Source organism: Anomaloglossus baeobatrachus, chromosome 3 (assembly GCF_048569485.1).
Source record: "Anomaloglossus baeobatrachus isolate aAnoBae1 chromosome 3, aAnoBae1.hap1, whole genome shotgun sequence".
Lineage (NCBI taxonomy): Eukaryota > Metazoa > Chordata > Amphibia > Anura > Aromobatidae > Anomaloglossus > Anomaloglossus baeobatrachus.
This window is the reverse complement of record NC_134355.1, coordinates 275,165,174-275,189,007: the sequence shown is the minus strand read 5'-3', so window position 1 is coordinate 275,189,007 and position 23,834 is coordinate 275,165,174. Positions and strand designations below refer to the sequence as shown.

Genomic DNA, 23,834 nt, shown 5'->3' with positions numbered 1-23,834 from the left:
GGCGCAGTACCCTGTGGCATGCAGAACCTCAGGGGTGCCACACTAAGAGAGTGTAACGTGACTTGGAGCGGTAGCCATGGGCGAGTGTTGTATATTCGGCACTGCGACACTCTACAGCAAAGTGAAAGTTCTGGATGTGTGTGTGTGTGTGTGACGCCCTGGCAAAACCAGGTAGTCACAGATGACTGTACCGCCCACCAAGCGGTAAAGGAATCGCCTCCTCCTTGGGAATTAACAACACACATCCCACACATAGGAACACCAGCCACAAATCCTAGTCACCCTTGCATGACAGCCAGGACACACAAGTGGGTGGGACCAGGCAGATGGGAACGCACAGCTAGGGGTCTTGAGGTGACAGGGGGTGGGAACAGTTCAGTTGGAGTAGCGTTTGAGTACAGTTCAGTGCAGAATGGAGCTGAGTCGGTGACAGGAGCTGAAGTGCAGTGTGGTCAGGGTTGGAGCCCTGGGACCACGGGAGGACAGACTAGGTGGCAGACGGCTTTGTAGGGCCACAGGCGATGGAGATCCGGTCGCGGGAGACCTGAAGTGGACCGTGGGCATGGTTGTAGCCCGCCGGTACCAACAACGGGAATACGGTCCGGAGGCCATGCACAGGCGGGGTACCTGGATCCTAGGACGAGGCAAGCTTCAAGCCCCTTGTTAAATGACTAGCGGGACAAGGTACCAGGCCTTGTTGCCGAAGAGAGAGAAGCCCAGATAGAGCAGACTGGCAGCCCAACGTGGGGGACAGGGTGTCCGCCAAAAACCCATTGAAGTCCCACGGGTCAGCGTCTGCGGGAAACGGCTCCCTCTGCGTCCAAAACTGCAGGAGAGCGGATTTCTTCCATTCCACATGGGGTTAATCCATACACCACAAGACACGAGTGCAGGAGGAAGGGCCCCTACACTGCCAACCCGTGTGCGGGACCAGAACACCCCTTCAGAGGCGACCGCCATCCGACCTTGGTTTACAATACAGACTTGGTGTGATTTCTTCCTAATTGTGAGTACACCGGTGTCATCCGGTCCAACCTGCCGACAGCACCCCAGCCCTGCTCCATACCTACACCTTGGCCCCGGGACTACACCTTTCCTCTACCCGTGGAGGGGATACCACCTTGCTGCCCCCACGTTATCGGTCCCGGACGGAGGCCCCGAGAAGCAATGGCGGTGCCACCATCCCATCACCGCAACCCACGGGTGGCATCACAGACAATCTCCCCTGTAAATACCTCCCTTTTTCACTGTGTGCGAGGACGGGTGGTTGCATGAGCCACCTCTCGAGCCCAGGACACGATCTTGAATCCGAGCGTCACTTGAGCAGCCCCGGTTGCTGCAGCGGATGCGGCACCCGTCCGCGACATGTGTAAGCTGACATTGCCACTATGAGCACTTTCACATTCAGTCCTGTCTCATTCTGCCCATCACCAGGACCCTTTGTCTTTATGATAAGAACAACAGACACGATGATAAAAACAAAGCTCTCTTTAATTGGCAACACACTTAAAGGGTTATTCCCATCTTCAAGATCTTATCCCAATATGTAGGTGTAATAATAAGAATTTTAAAAAATACCTCCAATTAGAAATTTAGTATAGTTCTTCTGATTCACTATGTCACTTACCTCATGTTCAGGGCACTACAAGACCTTTGGTATCTATGGTTACGACCACAAGCAACTAAGGCTATGTGTCCACGGTAGAATGTACCTGCGGATTTTTCTGCATGAAAATCCGCGACTTTCGCGGCAAATCCGCACCCGCGGATTTGCCGCGGATTTACCGCGGATTTTGATGCGGATTTTTTTTTTTTTTTCACCATTCTATACCCAAATCTGCACCAAAATCCACAACAAATAATTGACATGCTGCAGATTTTTCCGCATCAAAATCCGCGGCAAATCCGCAGCGGAAAAATCCGCAGCATGGACACAGCATTTCCAAAATGCCATTGAAATGGCTTGGAAGTGCCGCTGCTGCAGATTTTCGGGAAATCCGCGGCAAATCCGCGGCAAATCCGCGGCAAAATCCGCGGTAAATCCGCAGCATGGGCACATAGCCTAACTAGCCAACTGTGACTATATGCGTTGTCACATTTCTAATGTGAGGTATTTGCTAATATTATTATTATTATTATTACACCTACTACATATTGGGATAGGATCTAGAAGATGGGAATACCCCTTTAAGTGCACAAGGCAGCACACTTCATGGTTTCTTCTATCTCATATGGAGATACATGACTCTGGAATGTCTGACTAAAGGCCTTGACCTACACCCAACATCCCCCTACCCCCCAGGGTTCTTATCTAAAATAAACACAAACACTGCGTGACATTGGATATAAAGGCCACAGCAGCCCCATTTATTAGTAACAAAAAACATAAACCATATAACAATACAATTCTTCATTGAAGAACCCCCCGAAAAAGGAGGGGGGGGGGTACCTGAAGGTTAACCAAAATGTTCCTTGCAACATCAGCCCATCTCCTGACCCTCAGCCGCAACACACCGACTCGAGAGCCCAAGCCAGATGTTGCCCACACCATGTCCCGCTGAGACTCAACCCAGCAAGGACCCGTTTACCAAACAATTGCACCTCTAGAGGTAACCCGCTCCGGCACTGGGTTCCGTCCTCTCCTCTGTGCAAACCCCCACCTTCAGACACCCCCCTCCTTTCCGTCGCTGCAACAAATACGATCTTCCTCCTCTTCCTCGTCGATGTCGAATCCACAATCAGGGCGGGCGGGCGGGAACGATTACAGTCACTGTCCAGGTAGGAATGGCCCACCCCCCTCTGACCTGCCCTATATACGACCCCCTATAGCACCACCTCTTGACCAATCACACTGACCCCTGATCCTAGCTGACCCTTAGCACCACCCCCAGATTTCGCGCCCAAACTGACTTTCTTCAATTAACCCCTTATTAACCCTATGGCCTGGCATCCCTCCTAGTCATGTAGCCCTCCCTTGAGCCCCTTCGGGGCAGCAGTCCGGGCTCTTCCTTGACTCCGGAATGTCTGACTAAAGGCCTTGACCTACACCCAACATCCCCCTACCCCCCAGGGTTCTTATCTAAAATAAACACAAACACTGCGTGACATTGGATATAAAGGCCACAGCAGCCCCATTTATTAGTAACAAAAAACATAAACCATATAACAATACAATTCTTCATTGAAGAACCCCCGAAAAAGGAGGGGGGGGTACCTGAAGGTTAACCAAAATGTTCCTTGCAACATCAGCCCATCTCCTGACCCTCAGCCGCAACACACCGACTCGAGAGCCCAAGCCAGATGTTGCCCACACCATGTCCCGCTGAGACTCAACCCAGCAAGGACCCGTTTACCAAACAATTGCACCTCTAGAGGTAACCCGCTCCGGCACTGGGTTCCGTCCTCTCCTCTGTGCAAACCCCCACCTTCAGACACCCCCCTCCTTTCCGCCACCGCGAGTGCGCATGACCCCTTGTGCGCGCGAGTCCTCCCACACCAACAAAGCCTTCTTGACCCCCTCCATAAGCCCTAAGGCCCAAATATCATTCCCCACCGAATTTAAATGGACCCCGTCTCGCCGCAACAAGTCGGCGGACGCCGCTTCCAACTCTGGGTGCCGAACAGAGACACCCCCGACCCGGGAAATAAAACGCCCAATCTCCCGATTCACTTTGCTTCGTGCTCTGTTAACCGCCTCCACCGACCTGGCGCGCCGCCATGCCCGCCGCGCAACCATATCGGACCAGACGATTACTAAACCCGGGTGGGAGGACAGGAGCCGCAGGCAGTCACACTTTATATCTTGGATCAGGTCCCTGGAAGCCCGCAGACCCAGGTCATTCCCACCCGCGTGTAGCACTACCACGTCCGGTGTTCTATCCAACTGTGCATGGTGGCACCAGGTAGGCAACACCTCACTCCACAGCATACCCCTGACGCCGATCCATCGCACCGTCGCCTTTTCCCTGGGGACCCCCAACTGGCGGCCGTCCGGTCGTATTCCCGCACGAAACGCCCCCCAATACACGTATGAGTGACCGAGCACCCACACCAATAATGGTAAACCTGCAAAACAAAAGGTGACAACATGGGGGAGGGGGGGGACGCGTGGAAGAAAAGGGGTAATGAGTACCAATCAAATACCGCCCCAGGCCCCCCCCCCCTTCAATATCTCACAACAAAGTTGGCCGGACGTAAGATCTAAACCTGACCGAGTCCCATCGTCCAATCTTACGGAGAGCCTGCGCGCCCAGGCCCCAACGAGCCGCCTGAGTCGCAGCCCCAATCCGAAAGGAATGCGACGCGTACTCAGCCTCGTTGAGACCGCAACACTGCAGGCACCTCCGAAAGATACAGACAAATTGGTAACTGGACAAGGCTGACCCGTCCTGGTGGGACAAAAGGGACCCCGGGCGAGTTCCCCTCACTTCTAAAAACGCCGACAGCCGTTTAACGGGGCATTCCGCTAAACCAGGTACACCCCACAGTTCCACCACACGACCTCTACCCAGCTGGTCCGTCTTTGACCGTCTCAAGCAACACCGTACCGCATCCATACCGCATGCCACGTCCTCCAACAACAAACCTCCGTGACTCCTCGTGTTTCTGCTCACCAATTCACTAATTCTGAACGCCCCAAAGAAGGCCAGAACAAAGGCGGTCCCAAACAACTGGCATTCATACTCCGAGAAACACACACGGGGCAAAACCGACAACAGCTTGCCCAGCAGCTCAAAAGACACCGGGCGCCGAAGGTCTCGGTGCGCCCCCGCCCTACGGTAACCCTTCAACGCCTGGCGCACCCAGAAATCCTTAGTGACATCCTTCCAGCCCAGTAACCTGAAAAAGAAAGCAATGCCAGCCAACCTGCCCGCCACCGCCGACCACGAAAGGCCTTCTTCCTTTGCCCTGCCCATCATGAACAAAACTAAATAAACTGTCACCTTCGGGTACATCACCTCCCACCTCATCAACCAACTCGAGCCAACGGTCCCACGCTGCATTATAGTTGCGCCACGTACTGGGTGCCACCGAATGCTTGATCAATTCCCAGGCCGGCTGCAAACCAGGTCCCACAACCAGACGGGCCACACGGTCTCCTGCTGCTCTGCGTCCGGCGCCAGCATTCGAAAACGGTCCCACTGGAAGCGAGATAAAGCATCAGCCACGGAATTCAGCACCCCCGGCACATGTACAGCGCAGACCCACAAGTTCAACTCCAAACATTTCAACACCAAATGACGCAAGAGATCCACCACCGGGGGGAAATCAGCTGTCAACTTGTTAACACACTGAACGACCCCCAGGTTGTCACACATGAAACGCACCTTTCTGTCTTTCAAATCCTGTCCCCAAACCTCTATGGCCACGACAATAGGAAAAAGTTCCAACAAGGCCAAATTCCTAGTCAGACCGGAAACCCGCCACGAATCAGGCCACCTGCCGACACACCATCTCCCCCCAAAATATGCCCCAAAACCACTGGACCCCGCCGCGTCCGTATAAAGGACCAACTCCCATTGGACACCACCTCACGAAGCCACAATGACCGTCCATTATACAGCTGCAAAAAACGGGACCACACTCTCAGGTCCGCCTTGTGCTCCACCTTCAAACGCACAAAATGCAAAGGATGCAACACACCAGTAGTGGCTTGAGCCAAGCGACGGGAAAAAACTCTTCCCATCGGCAAAATCCTACACGCAAAATTCAACTTTCCCAACAGGGACTGCAAATCCCGTAAACGAATCTTCTTGGCCTCAATGGCCCCTTGAACGCAACGCCTCAAATCCGCCAGCTTGTCCTCCGGCAAGCGGCACTCCATGGCAACTGTATCTAGCTCGATACCCAGGAATTTCAAAACAGTAACCGGACCCTCCGTTTTTTCAGGCGCCAACGGAACGCCAAAGCGGCGAGCAACCTGCTCCACTGTCCGAAGCAAAAGGGAACACTGCGAGGATCCAGCAGGTCCCATGCACAAAAAGTCGTCCAAGTAATGCAACACTGAATCTAGGCCCGCCTCCTCCTTAATTACCCACTCCAAAAAACAGCTAAACTTCTCAAAATAGGAACATGAAATTGAGCAGCCCATAGGCAAACAACAATCCACATAAAACTTGTCCTCCCACCAACACCCCAACAGGTGAAAACTGTCCGGGTGCACCGGTAACAGACGGAAGGCGGCCTCCACATCCGTTTTTGCCAAAAGCGAGCCACGACCCAGCTTCCTCAGCCATTCTACCGCCTTATCAAAACGAACATACGATACCGAAACCAGTTCCGGATCAATACCATCGTTCACCGACCTGCCAGTAGGATATGACAAATGGTGAATCAGCCGAAACTTGTTAGGTTCCTTTTTTGGGACCAACCCCAACGGGGACACCACCACGTCAGGCAATGGAGGGGCATCAAAAGGCCCCGCCATCCGTCCTAATTCCACCTCCTTCTGTAACTTATCTGCAACAATCTCACCATGTAGGCGAGTCGACTGTAAATTTTTTAAACGAATCTCTCCCGTCTTAACAACTGACGGTATCTTGAAACCAAAACTAAAACCTTCACTCAACAATTCCGCCGACACCCGATCCGGTTATCTACTTAGAAACGGCGCCATCCGATCTACCCTCACTGGGGTCCTCCCTTTTTGACGAAGACTCTGCGGCCTTCCCTTTTCCCTTCCGGTAGCACTTGAGATAACTGTGGGCGCCACCACAGCCCGAACACTCGTGCTTGAACCGGCAGGAGGAACCAAATCGGCATTCCTTTTCATTGAACTGCCAGCAAACGCCCTTTTTGGGCCCCGGCGGGGTGCCAAATGATCCCCCGCCGGTACCCCCTGGAAAGGACTGCGATGCCGACTTCGGCGCAGCCATCAGTCGCATCCATAGACTGATTTCTTTGTGGTCCCACCGTAAACTGGGTCTGACCGCTTTCCTCTGGCGAAACTGCTCGTCATACCGTAGCCAAGCAGTCCCCCCGTAGGTCCTATACGCTTCACAAATGGAATCCAGATAACAAAAAAGCGCCGAACAGTTATCCGGAGCCTTTTCCCCCACCACACTGGCCAGTATCACAAAGGCCTGCAACCAATTCTGAAAAGTGCGAGGAATAAGGTGATAACGCCGCCGTTCTTCCTCGTCCTTTTTTCTCTCGTCCGGTTTAACCCGATCCAGGTTAAACTTTTCCAACGGAAGCAATGAGAATATTTCAACATATTCATCCTTCCATATTTTTTCCCTGGTCTCCTGCTTCAGATGCGCCCCCAACGGCCCATCAAAGCAGACATACACTTCCCCTCTCGCTTTGTCATCTAAGCGAACAACATCCACTGCAGCCGCACCTGCAGCAGCGGGAGCCGCAGCTGCGGCAGCGGGAGCCGCCACCACCGGCTCACCAACCACACTGCCACTGGCAACCCCTCCAGCCGCAGGAGCCACAACCTCCTGCCCCGTCGCTCCCTGCCACACCATGCTAGGGTCCCCCACAGGGGCAAACAAACCCCTGACCAACCTCAACAACTCGGATGCCACACTGCCGTCACCCGGCACCGCATTCATGACCTGCCCACCACTCGGGCCACCAAGCAAACCACCCGTACCACCAACCACATTCACACCCTGCACGCCATCCATATCACCAGACTCACCATCCATAGCCAAACCAGGTGTACGAGAAATAGGAAAAACTGTGGTCTTACCAGGCTGACTCCGAGAAGATCCCGAAACAGCCGTCACATGTCCTCCGCGACGCACTCCAGTCGTTTCGCCGACATCCACGATATGGTCCCTGGTGTCGTCCTCCGCGACGTCCTCCTCCACGATGGCATCATCCTCCTCACTGGACCCAGGTCCAGGGAGCCCGCCGTCCGGCAGACTCGACCTTAGACCCCGTCCGCCCGCAGCACCACATATCCTCCGCGCCGTCCGCGACGATCCAGACGCTGGCGCCTCCACGTAAACTCTGCCTGGGGCATGCCGGCCGGCATCCCCGCACGCTCCAGCGGACCCCGACGCCGTCCCGTCGCTGTCCTTCCTCTGTGCCAAAAAGCCGGGCCCTGCTGATCCGGGCCGTCTCCGTACAGAATCCCCCGCCGGCACTGGGACCCTATGCTCCTGCATAGGCCCCACTCGTTTCCTTGCCCGTGCCGCTGATGCCACTGCGGCCTCATCCGTGCCCTGCGACCCCGCTGGCCCGCGCAACCCAGCTGGCCCCCGCGACCCCGCTGGCACACGCGACCCCGCCGGCACACGCGACCCCGCCGGCACACGTGACCGCGGCGGGTCAGATGACCTCGCCGGGTCAGGCAAGCCCGCCGGATCACGAGGGCGCGCCAGGCCAGGTGAGTATGAGGGGTCACGTGACCGCGCCGGGTCAGGTGACCGTGCCGGCCCACGTGACCGCGCCGGCCCACGTGACCGCGCCGACCCACGTGACCGCGCCGGGCCACGCGGCCGCGGCGGGTCAGGTGAGCGCGCCGGGTCAGGTGAGCCCGCCGGATCACAAGGGCACGCCGAGCCAGGTGAGCGCGGCAGGTCACGTGACCGCGCCGGGCCAGGTGACCGCGCCGGGTCACGCGGCCGCGACACGCGCGTCACCACAGTGCGCCGCGAACCGGAAGAGGAGGGGAGGCCGGCCATGTCGCTCACCGCCCCGCCGCCTTGATGCCCGCGGCCCGACTTCCGGCCTGGGCCTCGCAACGTCCCGGCTCCCGGATCCACCGCCGCACTTCCACTGGGGCTCCGTCTCCGCTGCCGGCTCCTCGGCGTCATCTCAGAGCTGAGGCGCTCCGGAGGCCGCGTTCTTCGCTGTCGCTTCGGAGGCAGGGGGGTCCCATCCTCAGCGCCGTCGCCGGTCCATCGCTGCAGCTGTTCCTCCATCCACCGCTGTCCACGCTGCTCCGCCATCCTCTTCATCTGCGCCATGAAGTCTTCCATCTTCAGGATCCAGCCGTAACGATTACAGTCACTGTCCAGGTAGGAATGGCCCACCCCCCTCTGACCTGCCCTATATACGACCCCCTATAGCACCACCCCTTGACCAATCACACTGACCCCTGATCCTAGCTGACCCTTAGCACCACCCCCAGATTTCGCGCCCAAACTGACTTTCTTCAATTAACCCCTTATTAACCCTATGGCCTGGCATCCCTCCTAGTCATGTAGCCCTCCCTTGAGCCCCTTCGGGGCAGCAGTCCGGGCTCTTCCTTTCTTATTGGTTTTGGATGATGGCACTTTACATGTGGAAGGTAAACAAGCAGAGCAAATCAGATAAACCTCCATCTGCCTGGTGCAGGGACACACAGGTCAATATGATACGCTGTGAAAACTGCACCCAAACAGCAGTCTGTGATCCTTTACAAGAGCCACTCCTAGAGCCGCCTCCCTCATCTGTGTTCTCATCTGGGCAGCACCTCTCCTTCACACGGTCCCCCATGTTTGGCTAAAACTGGACTCACATCTTCCTTCAATTCTTTCACTAATAGGTTTTGCCCACTTGCCTGCTGACCTGGATCTCAGTTGTCTAAGGTTCTTTAATGGTGCTTGCTGCCTTGTGCCTCCCAGCTCACATCACACTAGTTCTCGTCCTATCAAGATCTTCCCTAACCACTCTATGCTAACAGGAACACAGTCACCGTTTTCTGCATGCTTGCTCCTCTCCTATAGGCTAGTCCCAAAGTTAACTGTCTCTTACCCTGTCTATTACTGGGCTGAATTCAGCTTCCTCACAGCACAGTGCACAACATTATACAACAAATGAAAAGGAAAACAATGACCTCTCATTGACAGCGGTTAGCACTATAGACCATATAGCAGGTACATCACAATTCTACGATACAATCATGTGATTCGATGTCTTCAAGGGGAACATATCAGCCAGACTATCTCCTTACATGAGTGTGCAATTTTAATATCTCCTAGCATCTGTATGACATGCATTTTTTTTCTCAGCAACTATTATTCTACAATCATTACAGGACCATTTAAAATTGTTCAGTGCTACAGAATGGTAATATATCCTTAAAAATCGTACGACATATGGATTGTCCATGTGCCGTACATTTTTTTTCTTGACCACATAGATTTGCATTGGCAAGTCTTGTCCAATATATACAACCATAAGCAGCATGTTACATTTTTGTCCTAGGCCAAAATAGCTGAGGAAAAAAATTGCAAATCAATACTGCCTTACTGTTTAACAATGGTGCAAGTGTCATCCCATTTTTTTTATGGAATTGCACTTCGTGTATTTATACTTAGATATGAACGAACCCTTGAAGATGGAATCGTGTTCCATGAAGTCAAAACACTATACCTCCAAACTAGTGATGGGTGAGTAGTACAATGCTCGATACGCGAAATAATGAGGGAACACTACAATGCTCAAATGCTCATAACTCGATTGGAGCAGGTCAGATACTCGGACGTGCTCAACTTGAGTAACAAGTATAATGGAAGTCAATGACTGGCCAGTTCGGCTCTCTGCCCACATTCAGCCAGCCATAAATAGAGCACTTCCGGTGGAGCGAGGGAGGAGTTTTGTTTTTGGACACTAGATCCTAAACCTTTATTTTTACCCCCAGTGAGAGTCATTCAGAGACTGCAAGAGGCTCTCACTGTAGTGCTGGCTCGCAACATTCACTGAAGTGATCCTGTGCTTTATGTTCGATGTTTCACGAACAACACATCTGTGTACCGGCAGTACCCAAGCACCCCGATGCTCGATCAAGTACCAAGCAGTGTCGAGCATGCTCGCTCATCATTATTCCACAATAAAGGAAAGCCTAAGTAGTTCACTAACTAAAATATGTGATAAGAGATAGCAAATCTGGACATTCTCTAGTGATATTTGTCATGTACTGTATAATGAGAGATATTAACATTTCATTTTTTAGGATAAGAACAACATACAAACTGAAGGTAGACATCTGTAAAGAGATGTATTTTGGGGGGCTGTTATTGACTGCAGTCATTAATAAGTCATTTATGCCAAGCAACGGCTGTACATCCCATCAGAAGAAGCCTATGGCAGGTTGTGGATAATAGCTGAAATCTTACCCAAGTTACAGTAAAGGTACAGTTCAATTCAATTCATTTAATTATTTTTTTTAACTTGGTGTTCACAAAATTGTGACTGGTAAGTTATTCAGAAAATGACCAACAAGTGCATTATCAGGGACTGTGTTGCATACCTCTCAACCGTCCTGAATTCAGTGAACCTTCCCGATTTAGGGGAGCAGTCCAACTGTCCCGGGAGGTCAGGGCTACGCTTACGAGCAAAAGGGTAACAATACTTAAACTTTTGATTTTCAGGCTCCATATATCACCATCCACTACAGCGTAGAATGTGAGACCAGCTTCATTTTATATAGGAAAGATTTTTTTCGGTCTGCTATAGCGCTTCAGGAAACATTTGCTGATATTTAAATGTTGTATTTTTATTTTTTATTGTTGAGCTCCTATTAATACAACGTGTTTCAGCAATCAAATATGCTTTCATCAGGTAACATACTGATACCTGATGAAAGCATATTTAATTGCTGAAACGCGTTGTATTAATAGGAGCTCAACAATAAAAAATAAAAATACAACATTTAAATATCAGCAAATGGTTCCTGAAGCGCTATAGCAGACCGAAAAAAATCTTTCCTATATGCATACTCCCTACCTGGGATTTCGGTAATAGCTGCATAGGACCTGACAATCCATTAGAGAATCCAGCTGAAGAACGGAGGATCGCAAAGGAAAACCTGAATCCCAAGGTGCCGGTGAACTTCAGGAACCTAAAGCGATACCAAAGTCTGGATCCAACAAGCACGGATACAGCAATCAGAACGCAGGATCACCCCGGACTGTCACACTTTCACTGGGGTTGTGCGGGGGCGCACAACCTGCAAAGGTGAGCAGAATTTAATTATACCTATTTGGGATTTATCCACGGATGCTTCTCATATTGTGCCTGTATCTATTTTTATTTATTTATACACCTTCATTTTATAGACAATCATCTCCGCTATTTTAGTTATGCAGATTCTTTTCATGTCACTGCATTGATACTGTTTTGCTACTGGTGGTGGAAAAATATTTTTCTTTCCTGTATACTATATATTACAACCTGTTCTGACATTCCCTAATAGGTCAGTTTGTTATTAAGTTGATTCCCTAGCAAAAGGTCACTGATTGGAATTGAGGAGCAGCCATGAAGAAGAATTCAGAAGAAAAGAGAAACCGCATAATCCAGCTCATCGATAGCAGTCTCTCAGCCAAGAACATTGGCAAACTGCATCATGAGTGCCATGACAGTTGACAGAGTATGAAATGATATCCATCCATCCATTCAAAAGCCAAGAGGTGTAGGTCCAGGCAAAATATCGGAATCAACTAGTTGTCTCATCACATGGTCTATCAGTTCTGGCGCTACAAACACGGCAGTGGAAGTGACTCATATGATTCATAATAGTGAGATCACAGACATCCATTTAAGCACTGTGAGCAATAAGTTACACAAGTCTGGAATGCTGCCCCGAAAAAAGGTGAAGAAGTATGGCAGAAAAATCACTGAGCTCAGCGGATCTGGAAAAGTTGACAGCCCAAGCCGCTCAGACCTGCTGAGCTCATGATTGACTACCGCACTGTCGACATGCATGATGTCAACACTGCAAATAATAGCAGAACCTTGGAGCACTGTTAGAGGCTCACCGCTGGACAGGAAGGGTAAGTAAAGAACATAAACTGCAACTGTGGACAGGGGTTTTCTGAAACTGGAAAACTCTATTAACAATGAAACCCCTCGCCTTCCATTTTTCATTTGTGCTTATCCCTGTTTTCTACTAAGTATTAGGTTCTTTCAAGTGTCAAGAATTTTATCAGAGATATTTTAGTAAATGAACAATTTTTCATATGTCAATACCTGCTTCATTAAGGAGTTTGCACATCATCCATGCTGTGACTGAGGTCATCTCACTCGGCTTGGCCACAACTGTATTTCCACATGCTATAGCGGGGGCAATCTTCCAGGTCAGCAAGTATAGAGGTAGATTCCAAGGACTGATGAGACCGGCTGATAAGAAGAAACACAACTAAGAATGACAGTATAAAGTGACTAAGAACCCAGCTAACCAATGACATGTAGATATTACCGACTCCAATAGGGGTGCGCACAGTGTAATTCATGCAGTTCAGGTGGTCCATTTGTGTGCATTCTGTGGTGTGATGCTGGATGGATGAGGCAAAGAACCGGAAGTTGTACACAGAACGTGGTATGTCCACAGTACGTGCATATGTAATGGTTTTACCTGAAACGTAAGGCAGGGAGTTCAATTTGGAAAAGGACCAGAGGAAAAGGTTACAATTTGAGGTAACTTAAGAAATGGGTGTATGTGACAATAAGATGCCACCATTCGTACTGAAGTGTGCAGGATAAATATCACACACATGGGTCAATATTGGTACCATTTACAGGAATGTAGCGCCCCTGAATATATCAGGGTGCTACAGGGAACTGCATCCTTTTCCTCAGGGTGCAGGACTTACCCCCCATGGTTGAAAGTTCCCAGAAACCGGTGTCACCTCCAACAGCACCACAAACCACAATCAACACCTCACATCATGACCTGTCAGACACACCAGTGGGATGGTCTAGCTGGAAAGGAGCCACTCACCTAGGGGTCAGGCAGACTGGTAGGAGGGACGTAGTGAGTCTATAGAGAGCCCTCAAAGTGAGAGGAGCTGGAGTGTTAGTTCCCGGGGAGCTAGAAAGACCGAGGTTGGGTTGCAGACAGTGGTCTGGGACCAGAGGAGTCGGGGACCGGTAGCAGGGACATTGGACAAGGGTGTGATGGACATAGTCTTGGGGGACTGTCAACACCAGAAAGCCCAAAAGAACTGACCGGTACCGAGCATGACGGGGTACAGAACCCTAGGTCTGGAGCCGAGTCAACGTCCTGACAATTAACCTGCAAAGGAAGGGGACCTTCAGGGACCTTCCCAGAGCTCAGAGACTGAGAGCATCAGCACACCGCGGGGACAAGGTTTTCCAGAGAAAGGAACCCACTGAAGTCCCAAGTGCCAGCCCTTAGGAGCAAGACTTCATTTAAAAACTGAAGAGCCTGACCTTACAGCTTCAAGCTATAGGGACCCACACGGACACGAAGCTGCGCACGGAGGCATGCTCTGGATTACTATTTGACACCGGTGGGACTGGGTACTTGGACGGGCTCCCCGCAGCAGCAGCACTCAGAGATTTTGGTGTACCTACAGCGTGTGTGTCTCCTTTATTAACCTTATCCAGCACTACGACTACCCACAGTGAGTACCCTGGTCCCCTGCACACTGCTCTCCCAGATAACAACCAACACCCTGAGCCCGGGGCCTTCCCTACCTGCGGAGGGACTGACATCTGGCTGCTTAACCCCATCTGTTCCGGTACTCCTTACAGCAGCACCGGTACTACCATTACCGCAACCCGCAGGTGGCGTCACAAACATATCCATGTAAATACCCCCTTTTTATGGATCAAAGTGTCTGCCAAGCCGGGTCCTGACCCCCTTCAACCAACGATCCCGGATCCAAGCAGTCCGACTAACCCCCAGGCAGTACAGGAACAATTAGTGAGAAAATAAAGTGATATTCTCCCTGCAGCTATTCTTCTTTGGTCACCTGGGTGGCATCGGTGACAACGTACAGTCAGAGCGCTGTAAGTACAACCATTGACCCCTGAGTGACATCTGCTATGGAGTGCATGTGCTGAGCTGGATGTCCCATAGACTAAAGGGTGCCTTACACGCTTACACGCTACCAATATATCGTCGGGGTCACGTCGTTAGTGACGCATATCCGGCGCCGGTAGCGACATCGCAGCGTGTGACACCAAGGAGCGATGATCAACGATCACAAAATCGTTCAAAAACAGTGAACTTTGAAACGTCGCTCCTTTCCTTAATATCGCTGCTGCCACAGGTACGATGTTGTTCGTCGTTCCTGCGGCATCACACATCGCTATGTGTGACGTCGCAGGAACGACGAAGATCTCCTTACGTCCACCGGCAATGAGGAAGGAAGGAGGTGGGTGGGATGTTACCCTTTAAGGGTGCTTTACACGCTGCGACATCGCTAGCGATTGCTAGCGATGTCGAGCGCGATAGCACCCGCCCCAGTCGCTTGTGCGACATTTGGTGATCGCTGGCGTAGCGAACATTATCGCTGCGGCAGCATCACACGAACATACCTTGTCAGCGACGTCGCTGTGACCGCCGAACAATTCCTCCCTCAAGGGGGAGGTGCGTTCGGTGTCATAGCGACGTCACTAAGCGGCCGGCCAATAGAAGCGGAGGGGCGGAGATGAGCGGGACGTAACATCTCGCCCACCTCCTTCCTTACGCATTGCCAGTGGACGCAGGTAAGGAGATGTTCGTCGTTCCTGCGGTGTCACACATAGTGATGTGTGCTGCCGCAGGAACGACGAACAACATCATATCTGTGGCAGCAGCGATATTAAGGAAAGGAGCGACGTGTCAACGATCACCGTTTTTGAACGAAATTGCGATTGTTGATTGTCGCTCATTGGTGTCACACGCTTCGATGTCGCTACCGGCGCCGGATGTGCGTCACTAATGACGTGGCCCCGACGATATATCGGTAGTGATGTCACAGCGTGTAAAGCACCCTTTAGAATGGAGCAACTGGGAACTTGGTTTGTGATTGTGGGACAACCACTTTAGACTCCTCAGCTCAGCTGCTATATAACTTCTCTTTGAAAAGGATAAACCTATTTCACGCTAATCAGTCAGAAAGTAAAATATATACTCCAGTAATAAACTAGAACTGTATTATAAATAATTTTACTTTGTGTCGCCCTGGGCAAGCCAGGGGACACAGGTCACACACCACCACACCCTACATCCCAGGTAGGCACATCTAAGCTGAACCAAAAATCCTTGTTGCCTTCCTCCAGAGGCTGATGATTCACACCAGGGGGTGGGCCAGGCGGTTGGCTCCGCCCACCGAGGAGATCACAGCTCTGGAGGCAGGAAGTACCAGGCAGATGAGCCCAGGCAGTCTAGTGGAGTCTAGTCAGGGAGGAGGAAGTGGAAGGAGTGGAGGAGTAGCCCAGCCATGGCTAGAGTAAACAACTAAGTGGAAGTGAAGGAAAGAGGAGTAGTAAAGGAGGAAAGCAAGAGTGGTGACAGAGAGAGAAAAGCCTGAAGGAGTCCAGCTGTGTGCAGGACAGGTCAGCAAGGTCAGCAACGGCGGTGACTGTCTGGAGGGGGACCGTTTGGAAGTTCCTGGAAGGACCCCGTAGGCTGTGTGCCCGGTGGTCTGGAACAGTGTTCCGAAGGACAGTCAGCACCAGGGCAGGGGCCTCTCAGACCCCGGCAAGGCTTGGAGTCGCCGTAAATTGCCGAATCCGTCAGTGAAGGGGACGTAGATCCCCCAACAACCAAGTCCCGAGTGAAGGCAACAGCCCAACCTGTACAACAGAGACACCGCCACCGCCAGGGCACCAGTTTCTGAGGGCCAGCGCCTGCGGGCAAAGAGTAGAGCTCCCCCGGTCCAGCTTGAAACCGGGGAGCGGGTTACCGGTGGGGACCCATCGCAACCAACTAGTACACCGAGGTGCAAGGAAGAGGGACATCACCGTCACCTACTGGGAGAGCAATTGCAGCCGTCCGTGGGACCGTCTTACCAGCCGTTTGGTTTACCGTACAAACTGTGTCAACGTCTCAGGCTGAGTGAGTACCACAGTGCCGCAAGGCACAGCGCTGCCCCCGCGTCCCTGCGCCCACCAGGCCCTGCACCTCCCAAGCCGTCACCAGGCCCCGGGATCACCAACCCCTACCCACGGAGGGGCAACACAACACCTGGCTGCTCCGCATCACCATCCCCGGGATCCCCGTATTGAGCAGCGGTGGTGAAATCACCACAACCGTGCGTGGCGTCACGGACTATAAACAATCCCCACACCCAACAAACCCCTTTCACTCACGGGCGAGGAGTGCCGCTCGAGAACCCCCGGGATCCGGCATACAGCTCGAGCCACCACTGAGCAGCAGCCGCCGGACCCGAGCAGAAGGGGTGAGCGCGGTGTGCTGACACCCTCCTCCCCGCCCGCGACAACTTCTATAGTGCCAACATAGTCCACAGCACTTCACAACTAAGTGGGGACAATCTTCACAACTAAGTGGGGACAATAAAGACAAGAGGAGCGAGGGCCTTGCTCATAAGCTTACAGTTCTTCTAACCAGTGAAACAATGTACAATACTTAAATAACTGCTTATTGCCTCTTAATATTTTTGACAGTTGACATTTTTTATGATATGATTTCTGGGAAATGTGGCTACCCAGTATGTTCTCTTTTCATAGATGGATGGATGAAGCATACAAAAGCGCTGTCTGCATTTGATGTAGGTACCTTTGAGAGGAAATGGTTGATCTACAGTACAGGCAGAGGCGTGTAGCCTGCTTCTTTAGGAAATACCCATGCACATTTTATTTTAGTAGATTCAGTGCAAACCAACTCAGTTTTTATGCAAACTCATTTCCTTTAACATACAAGCTAACTTTCCCTGTTTGGGATTTTGCAGGCATAAAGAATTCTTTGTGACTCATCTGTGACCCATTACTAAAACACCTTAAAATGTGCTTGCAAATGATGTGTTTTACCTGATGTGATGGCTTATATATACAGCATAGTTTCATTACCCAGGATATATAGTGATAAATGCAGTTCTTAATTTCATGTTTGATTCCTGTAAAGCATCACATAATGCTTATATGCGATTTGTCTTAAAGGGGAACTCCACTCTCATCACCACCTGGGATACAAATCAAATATGCTGAGTGTACATGTGGTAACAAGTCCCTTTACCAGTCTTGATTCATTTTCTCCTATTGTCCCCTATGTGAGATAGTAGACCACCTCTTGTGGTAGTGCAAGTGTGCCGCCCCGTGCTCGGCGGCAGCCGAGCCGCTCGGATCCGGACCTTCAGTGGGTGGCTCGAGGATCTCCGGACCCAGGGGTCCATGGTCACTCCGATTTAAAAAGGGGTTGGTGGTTTGGGGGGACGTAGGTGTACGGCCGGAGCCGTGTTTGAGTTCGTGACCCCACCCACGGGTTATGGTGAAGGTGGACACCACCGCTGCAGTTACGGGGCACCCGGAGGAGATGTTGCGCAGCAAGTTGTTAACCCCTCCGTGGGTAGGGATAGTGGCCCCGGGACCCGTTGGGGAGAGTTCGGCGGTGCAGAGAGATGGGCGGCCGGAGGGCACTGATATACTCACGATTAGTAACACACACAAGTCTCTGGTAAACCAAGGTGATGGTGGTCGGTGCCCGCAGCCGGCTGCAGTCTGGTCCCTCACCCGGTTGGTGGTCTCTGCCTTTCCCCTGCACCGTTTGTGTGATGGTGGACTACCTGCGCCTGCAACGTTAGGAGTCCGCTCCCCGGCTTGTGGTTGCCCAAGGAGCCCTTTGCCCGCAGCCGCTGACACATGGGATCTCTCTGCCGTGGCAGTGGATTTCTATCCCCCTCATTGGGCTGTTATCTTCAGTCGGGACTTTGGGTGGGACAGAACCTATAGTCCTGGCCGCAATCAGTTAATTAGCTAGCCCCCAGTAGCTTCTGGATCTAGCTTCAGGGTCTGAGTACCCCCCTTTGTGCTCCGGTTTCCATGTCGGTTCCCCGGGTCGGTACCGGCGGGCCACTACCCTGTCCCAGTCCACCACGGTTCCACCGAGCCGTCTTCCCGGCTCCTGCAGACAGAGGCCTCCGTCTACCTCCTAGCCAAGGGTACCCGGGCTCCTACCCTGGAACCTGTCAGTCTGCTACAGGCCTGTCACAAAGGCCTGACCTCCTCCACTGAACTCTCAAACTGATCTCACTACTTTTCCCACCTCAGGCCATCCGATTTCCTTGGTGGGCGTGTCCAATCACCTGGCTCCACCCCCTGGTGTGTCCAAGCACTGAGGGGGGTGACTAGGGTTTTAAGTGTTTGGCTGCTGTCACCTTGTTAGGGGACTGGTGTAATGCGGGGCCCTTTCTGTGACTACCTGGCCTAGCCAGGGCGTCACACAAGCTCAATGTCATAGTGGTTCGTGCAATCGTATATTGCCCTGGACAAGCCTCCTAGTCAGGATAGGAATGTAGGCTTTAATTATTCCATGGGACAATGAACAGATTGTAAGCAGCAGCATTTATCATACTTTAAAGATATATGATTACAGACCAGCAAAGGTTATTAATATCTGCAGGTCTATACAATAAAAACATCCTCTATCACCTTGGTCTTTAGATTCTGCTTGTGCAAGCTCCTCCAATTGGTTTTCAATAAGGTCTGCTAGCTTATTCATTACTTTTGATCTGTCCTGGGGGCTCCAAGAAGACCAGATGGGGAATGCAGCCTTGGCAGCATTGACTGCAGCCCCAACCTGTTGGGGATAAATTACCCATGTATTATTGGCAACCTATTTTCTAGAATCCTATAATTACATATTATATTAGATTATAATCTCAGTAATTAGTCATGAATATTTGATCAGTGTGGAGTCTGACCTCAAGAATCCAGCAAATCAGTTTTGTAAACTCGGTGGTTAGCACTGCTACTTTGTGGCGCTGGAGTTAATTACTACCCTCAAGGACAAGCTATTCTAACTTCCTACCAAACACTGAAGGTCCAATATTTCAAAGTGTTCACACCATAAAACCAGCATAAAACACCTTGAGTCCTTTGAGACTGGCATACGAAGGTGCAGGCTTAATGAATCTAGACAATACTGTTAAATAATTTAGATTAGGGATATTGATGATGGTGTCTGTAAAATGTTGTGAAATATGATAGCACTATATACAATAGGTAAAAATAAAGTACTGTGTGGTCTTTCGAGTATTATGTTCCCTAAATTGTTTGCGTTGTTACAGTGCCTCTCCTGTGCATTCACATGAATGAGATGAAATACAATACACAGACACTCCTACAGATAACTTCTGCGGTAGGGGAAGCAACGCTGGCAAGAGCCTGAAAGTTGGTCCCCCACTGATCAAACATTGATGGCCAAGAAATAGTCTTGAAGATACCTTTTCATTAGTAATCGTGGCCATATGACCATTTTTTTGCTTCCCAATTGGAGAACATGAGTACGGAAATTTCAGGCTGTGAATATGTGGTCTGTAATACCCAAGACCCATAAAGGACATTCAATCACACAATATGGTGTAGGTATTCCTTATTATTGCACAGAAAATTAATTACTAAGGGCTAACAGGTTAATTAATAAATAATCTACAAAAATATGTAAATTTTACCAGGAAATTAATCGCTCAACTAACAGCTTTTCATGGAGTTTTCTTATGCTGAACATTATTGATCAAGGCCATGGAGCTAGGCCCACCTGATGATTCTTGTATGGACTAGTAATATTCAGTGAACAGGGCATCTTTCACTAGGACCAACAAACAAATATAACAGTGATCGGTCATCACTTGGCATATGAACCGTACCGTGCCATGGAATATGTTGGTGTCATATAAACAAAAGGAGTACACCTATTGAATAACCTGTTCACACGTTGTGCAGTTGACTTGATACGTATGGAGCTCAGGAAATCAACGTAAATTACAATTATACAAGGTATACAGAAGCAGAAAAAGGCACTGCGAGAGAAACAGATAAACTTCAGCTTTGCCCTAGGGAATTTGCTAGTATTAGTGATGCAAGCACTTCCATGATCATAATGAGCAGTCGGATGCTCGGATGGGCACAACTCGAGCACCTGAGTATAATGGAAGTCAACGGGGGACTCGAGTATTTTTCCAGGAACTCTTCCGGAAAAATGCTCGACTTCCCCATTATTTTCTTCCATTATACAGTGCCTACAAGTAGTATTCAACCCCCTGCAGATTTAGCAGGTTTGATAAGATGCAAATAAGTTAGAGCCTGCAAACTTCAAACAAGAGCAGGATTTATTAACAGATGCATAAATCTTACAAACCAACAAGTTATGTTGCTCAGTTAAATTTTAATAAATTTTCAACATAAAAGTGTGGGTCAATTATTATTCAACCCCTAGGTTTAATAATTTGTGGAATAACCCTTGTTTGCAATTACAGCTAATAATCGTCTTTTATAAGACCTGATCAGGCCGGCACAGGTCTCTGGAGTTATCTTGGCTCACTCCTCCATGCAGATCTTCTCCAAGTTATCTAGGTTCTTTGGGTGTCTCATGTGGACTTTAATCTTGAGCTCCTTCCACAAGTTTTCAATTGGGTTAAGGTCAGGAGACTGACTAGGCCACTGCAACACCTTGATTTTTTCCCTCTTGAACCAGGCCTTGGTTTTCTTGGCTGTGTGCTTTGGGTCGTTGTCTTGTTGAAAGATGAAATGACGACCCATCTTAAGATCCTTGATGGAGGAGCGGAGGTTCTTGGCCAAAATCTCCAGGTAGGCCGTGCTATCCATCTTCCCATGGATGCGGACCAGATGGCCAGGCCCCTTGGCTGAGAAACAGCCCCACAGCATGATGCTGCCACAACCATGCTTGACTGTAGGGATGGTATTCTTGGGGTTGTATGCAGTGCCATCCAGTCTCCAAACGTCACGTGTGTGGTTGGTACCAAAGATCTCGATCTTGGTCTCATCAGACCAGAGAACCTTGAACCAGTCTGTCTCAGAGTCCTCCAAGTGATCATGAGCAAACTGTAGACGAGCCTTGACATGACGCTTGGAAAGTAAAGGTACCTTACGGGCTCGTCTGGAACGGAGACCATTGCGGTGGAGTACGTTACTTATGGTATTGACTGAAACCAATGTCCCCACTGCCATGAGATCTTCCCGGAGCTCCTTCCTTGTTGTCCTTGGGTTAGCCTTGACTCTTTGGACAAGCCTGGCCTCGGTACGGGTGGAAACTTTCAAAGGCTGTCCAGGCCGTGGAAGGCTAACAGTAGTTCCATAAGCCTTCCACTTCCGGATGATGCTCCCAACAGTGGAGACAGGTAGGCCCAACTCCTTGGAAAGGGTTTTGTACCCCTTTCCAGCCTTGTGACCCTCCACGATCTTGTCTCTGATGGCTTTGGAATGCTCCTTTGTCTTTCTCATGTTGACCAAGTATGAGTGCTGTTCACAAGTTTGGGGAGGGTCTTAATTAGTCAGAAAAGGCTGGAAAAAGAGATAATTAATCCAAACATGTGAAGCTCATTGTTCTTTGTGCCTGAAATACTTCTTAATACTTTAGGGGAACCAAACAGAATTCTTGTGGTTTGAGGGGTTGAATAATAAATGACCCTCTGAATAAACTTTTCACAATTTAAAAAAAAATAAAAAAAGAAATAACATTCTTTTTTGCTGCAGTGCATTTCACACTTCCAGGCTGATCTACAGTCCAAATGTCACAATGCCAAGTTAATTCCGAATGTGTAAACCTGCTAAATCTGCAGGGGGTTGAATACTACTTGTAGGCACTGTACTTGCGTACTCGAATTCTGCCCATCCGAGCGTCCGACTGCTCATTACGAGTACCGAGCACCCAAGCATGGTAGTGCTCGCTGATCTCTATCTAGTATGTTAGCTTGTTTCACTTTAAAAAGACATCAAGATTTCTGTACTTAGAATACTCACCTCCTCATCATCACTGTCAGGAACTTTGCAGTAGACTTCACCTGTAGAAGGATCATATGAATTCATATAAGTTCTGCTTGGGACAAATTTGCCACCAATGTAATTTTGCAGCTGCAGTAAAGCTTTTTTAGTCTCCATGATGGCAGAAAAGAGTCGTGTTCTGTTCCAAGCTGTAGAAAACAGGTAAATTACTCTGGAATTTGGACTGTAAAGTTCATCGGGAGAAACTCCTCCTAACTCTGCAAATAAACAACTGGGAAACAGTAGCTCCACATATTCCAGACGTAACGGTCTGCGTGTCAGAGTCCGGTAAAGCAAGGCCTGTAATTATTTACACTGTGGTCATTGTAATATACTGCACAATGTATGGAGAACTTAATATATATTTTGTATTACCTTACATATTTCTAAATATATTTCATATGACCTGCACTGCATCTCAGCATATTGGGGCAAATTCAGTAATACAGTCCAGTTCTTAGGCAATCTCAGACTAGACAGTGGTAAAATATGCTTGATAAAACTAGTGCAATGTTAAACTGTTGGGTCCAAGTTTATATAATCTATTAGATGAAACATTATTCATCAAAGTGCTCATCGCCACTGGAAACAATGGAACAGCCAAGCACAGCTATTCCAATGTTTCCAATTAAACTGCCTGAATCATTGAAGTCCAGCTATCATTGGTGCTAGGACAGCACTGATTGTAGGCTGGAGCCTTTCAACAGCGACATCACCAGCCCCAAAGCAATGGTGCAATGACACGCGACCATTCCAGTCAGTCAGAAGAGTTGCGGTCTGACCTATCAGTGACCATTCCGGTCTGCCTCTATAGAGCTTGGAGATGTGAGCAGAGCAGTCACTGTTTCATTCTGCTGATGGATCCTATGGGCCTTTTAGTGCTGTAAGGGTGTTCTGAAGCGGTACCCGTGGGCAAGGGATTTTTTCCAGTTGTCTGCACCCCAATCCTCCTCAGAGCAAGGGAATTGGAAGTTGCAGTTGCAGTGGTCCTAGTTGTTTGTGTGGTCTTTTTGCCACGCAGTAACTTGTGCTTCACCACTGTGTTCCACATAGAGGAAGTTATCCCTCCATGAGCAGATACTTTCAACATTGCTAAGGTGTGGGTGGGTACTACCGGGGCATGCACCATGTGATCAGCTCTAAAAGGGAGAAAGTACTCCCCCCACCTAGCGTGTGGCACAGCCTGAACATTACAGACAATGGAC

At 50.1% G+C, this 23,834-nt stretch overlaps 1 protein-coding gene across 1 annotated transcript in view; it reads right to left on the bottom strand.

The window, feature by feature from the left end:
• The window catches only part of ALDH8A1 (aldehyde dehydrogenase 8 family member A1), a 48,742-nt gene extending 25,967 nt beyond the window's left edge, over window positions 1–22,775 (bottom strand). Inside the window, exons 1-4 of the mRNA XM_075338258.1 lie at window positions 22,609–22,775; window positions 19,279–19,426; window positions 13,139–13,294; window positions 12,910–13,059 (exon numbers count right to left, since the gene is read on the bottom strand). Coding sequence (XP_075194373.1) covers window positions 12,910–13,059; window positions 13,139–13,294; window positions 19,279–19,426; window positions 22,609–22,746 — 592 coding nt within the window. The 5' untranslated portion in view covers window positions 22,747–22,775. The remainder of the gene's footprint in view (window positions 1–12,909; window positions 13,060–13,138; window positions 13,295–19,278; window positions 19,427–22,608) is intronic.
• Between the last annotated feature and the right edge of the window lie 1,059 nt (window positions 22,776–23,834).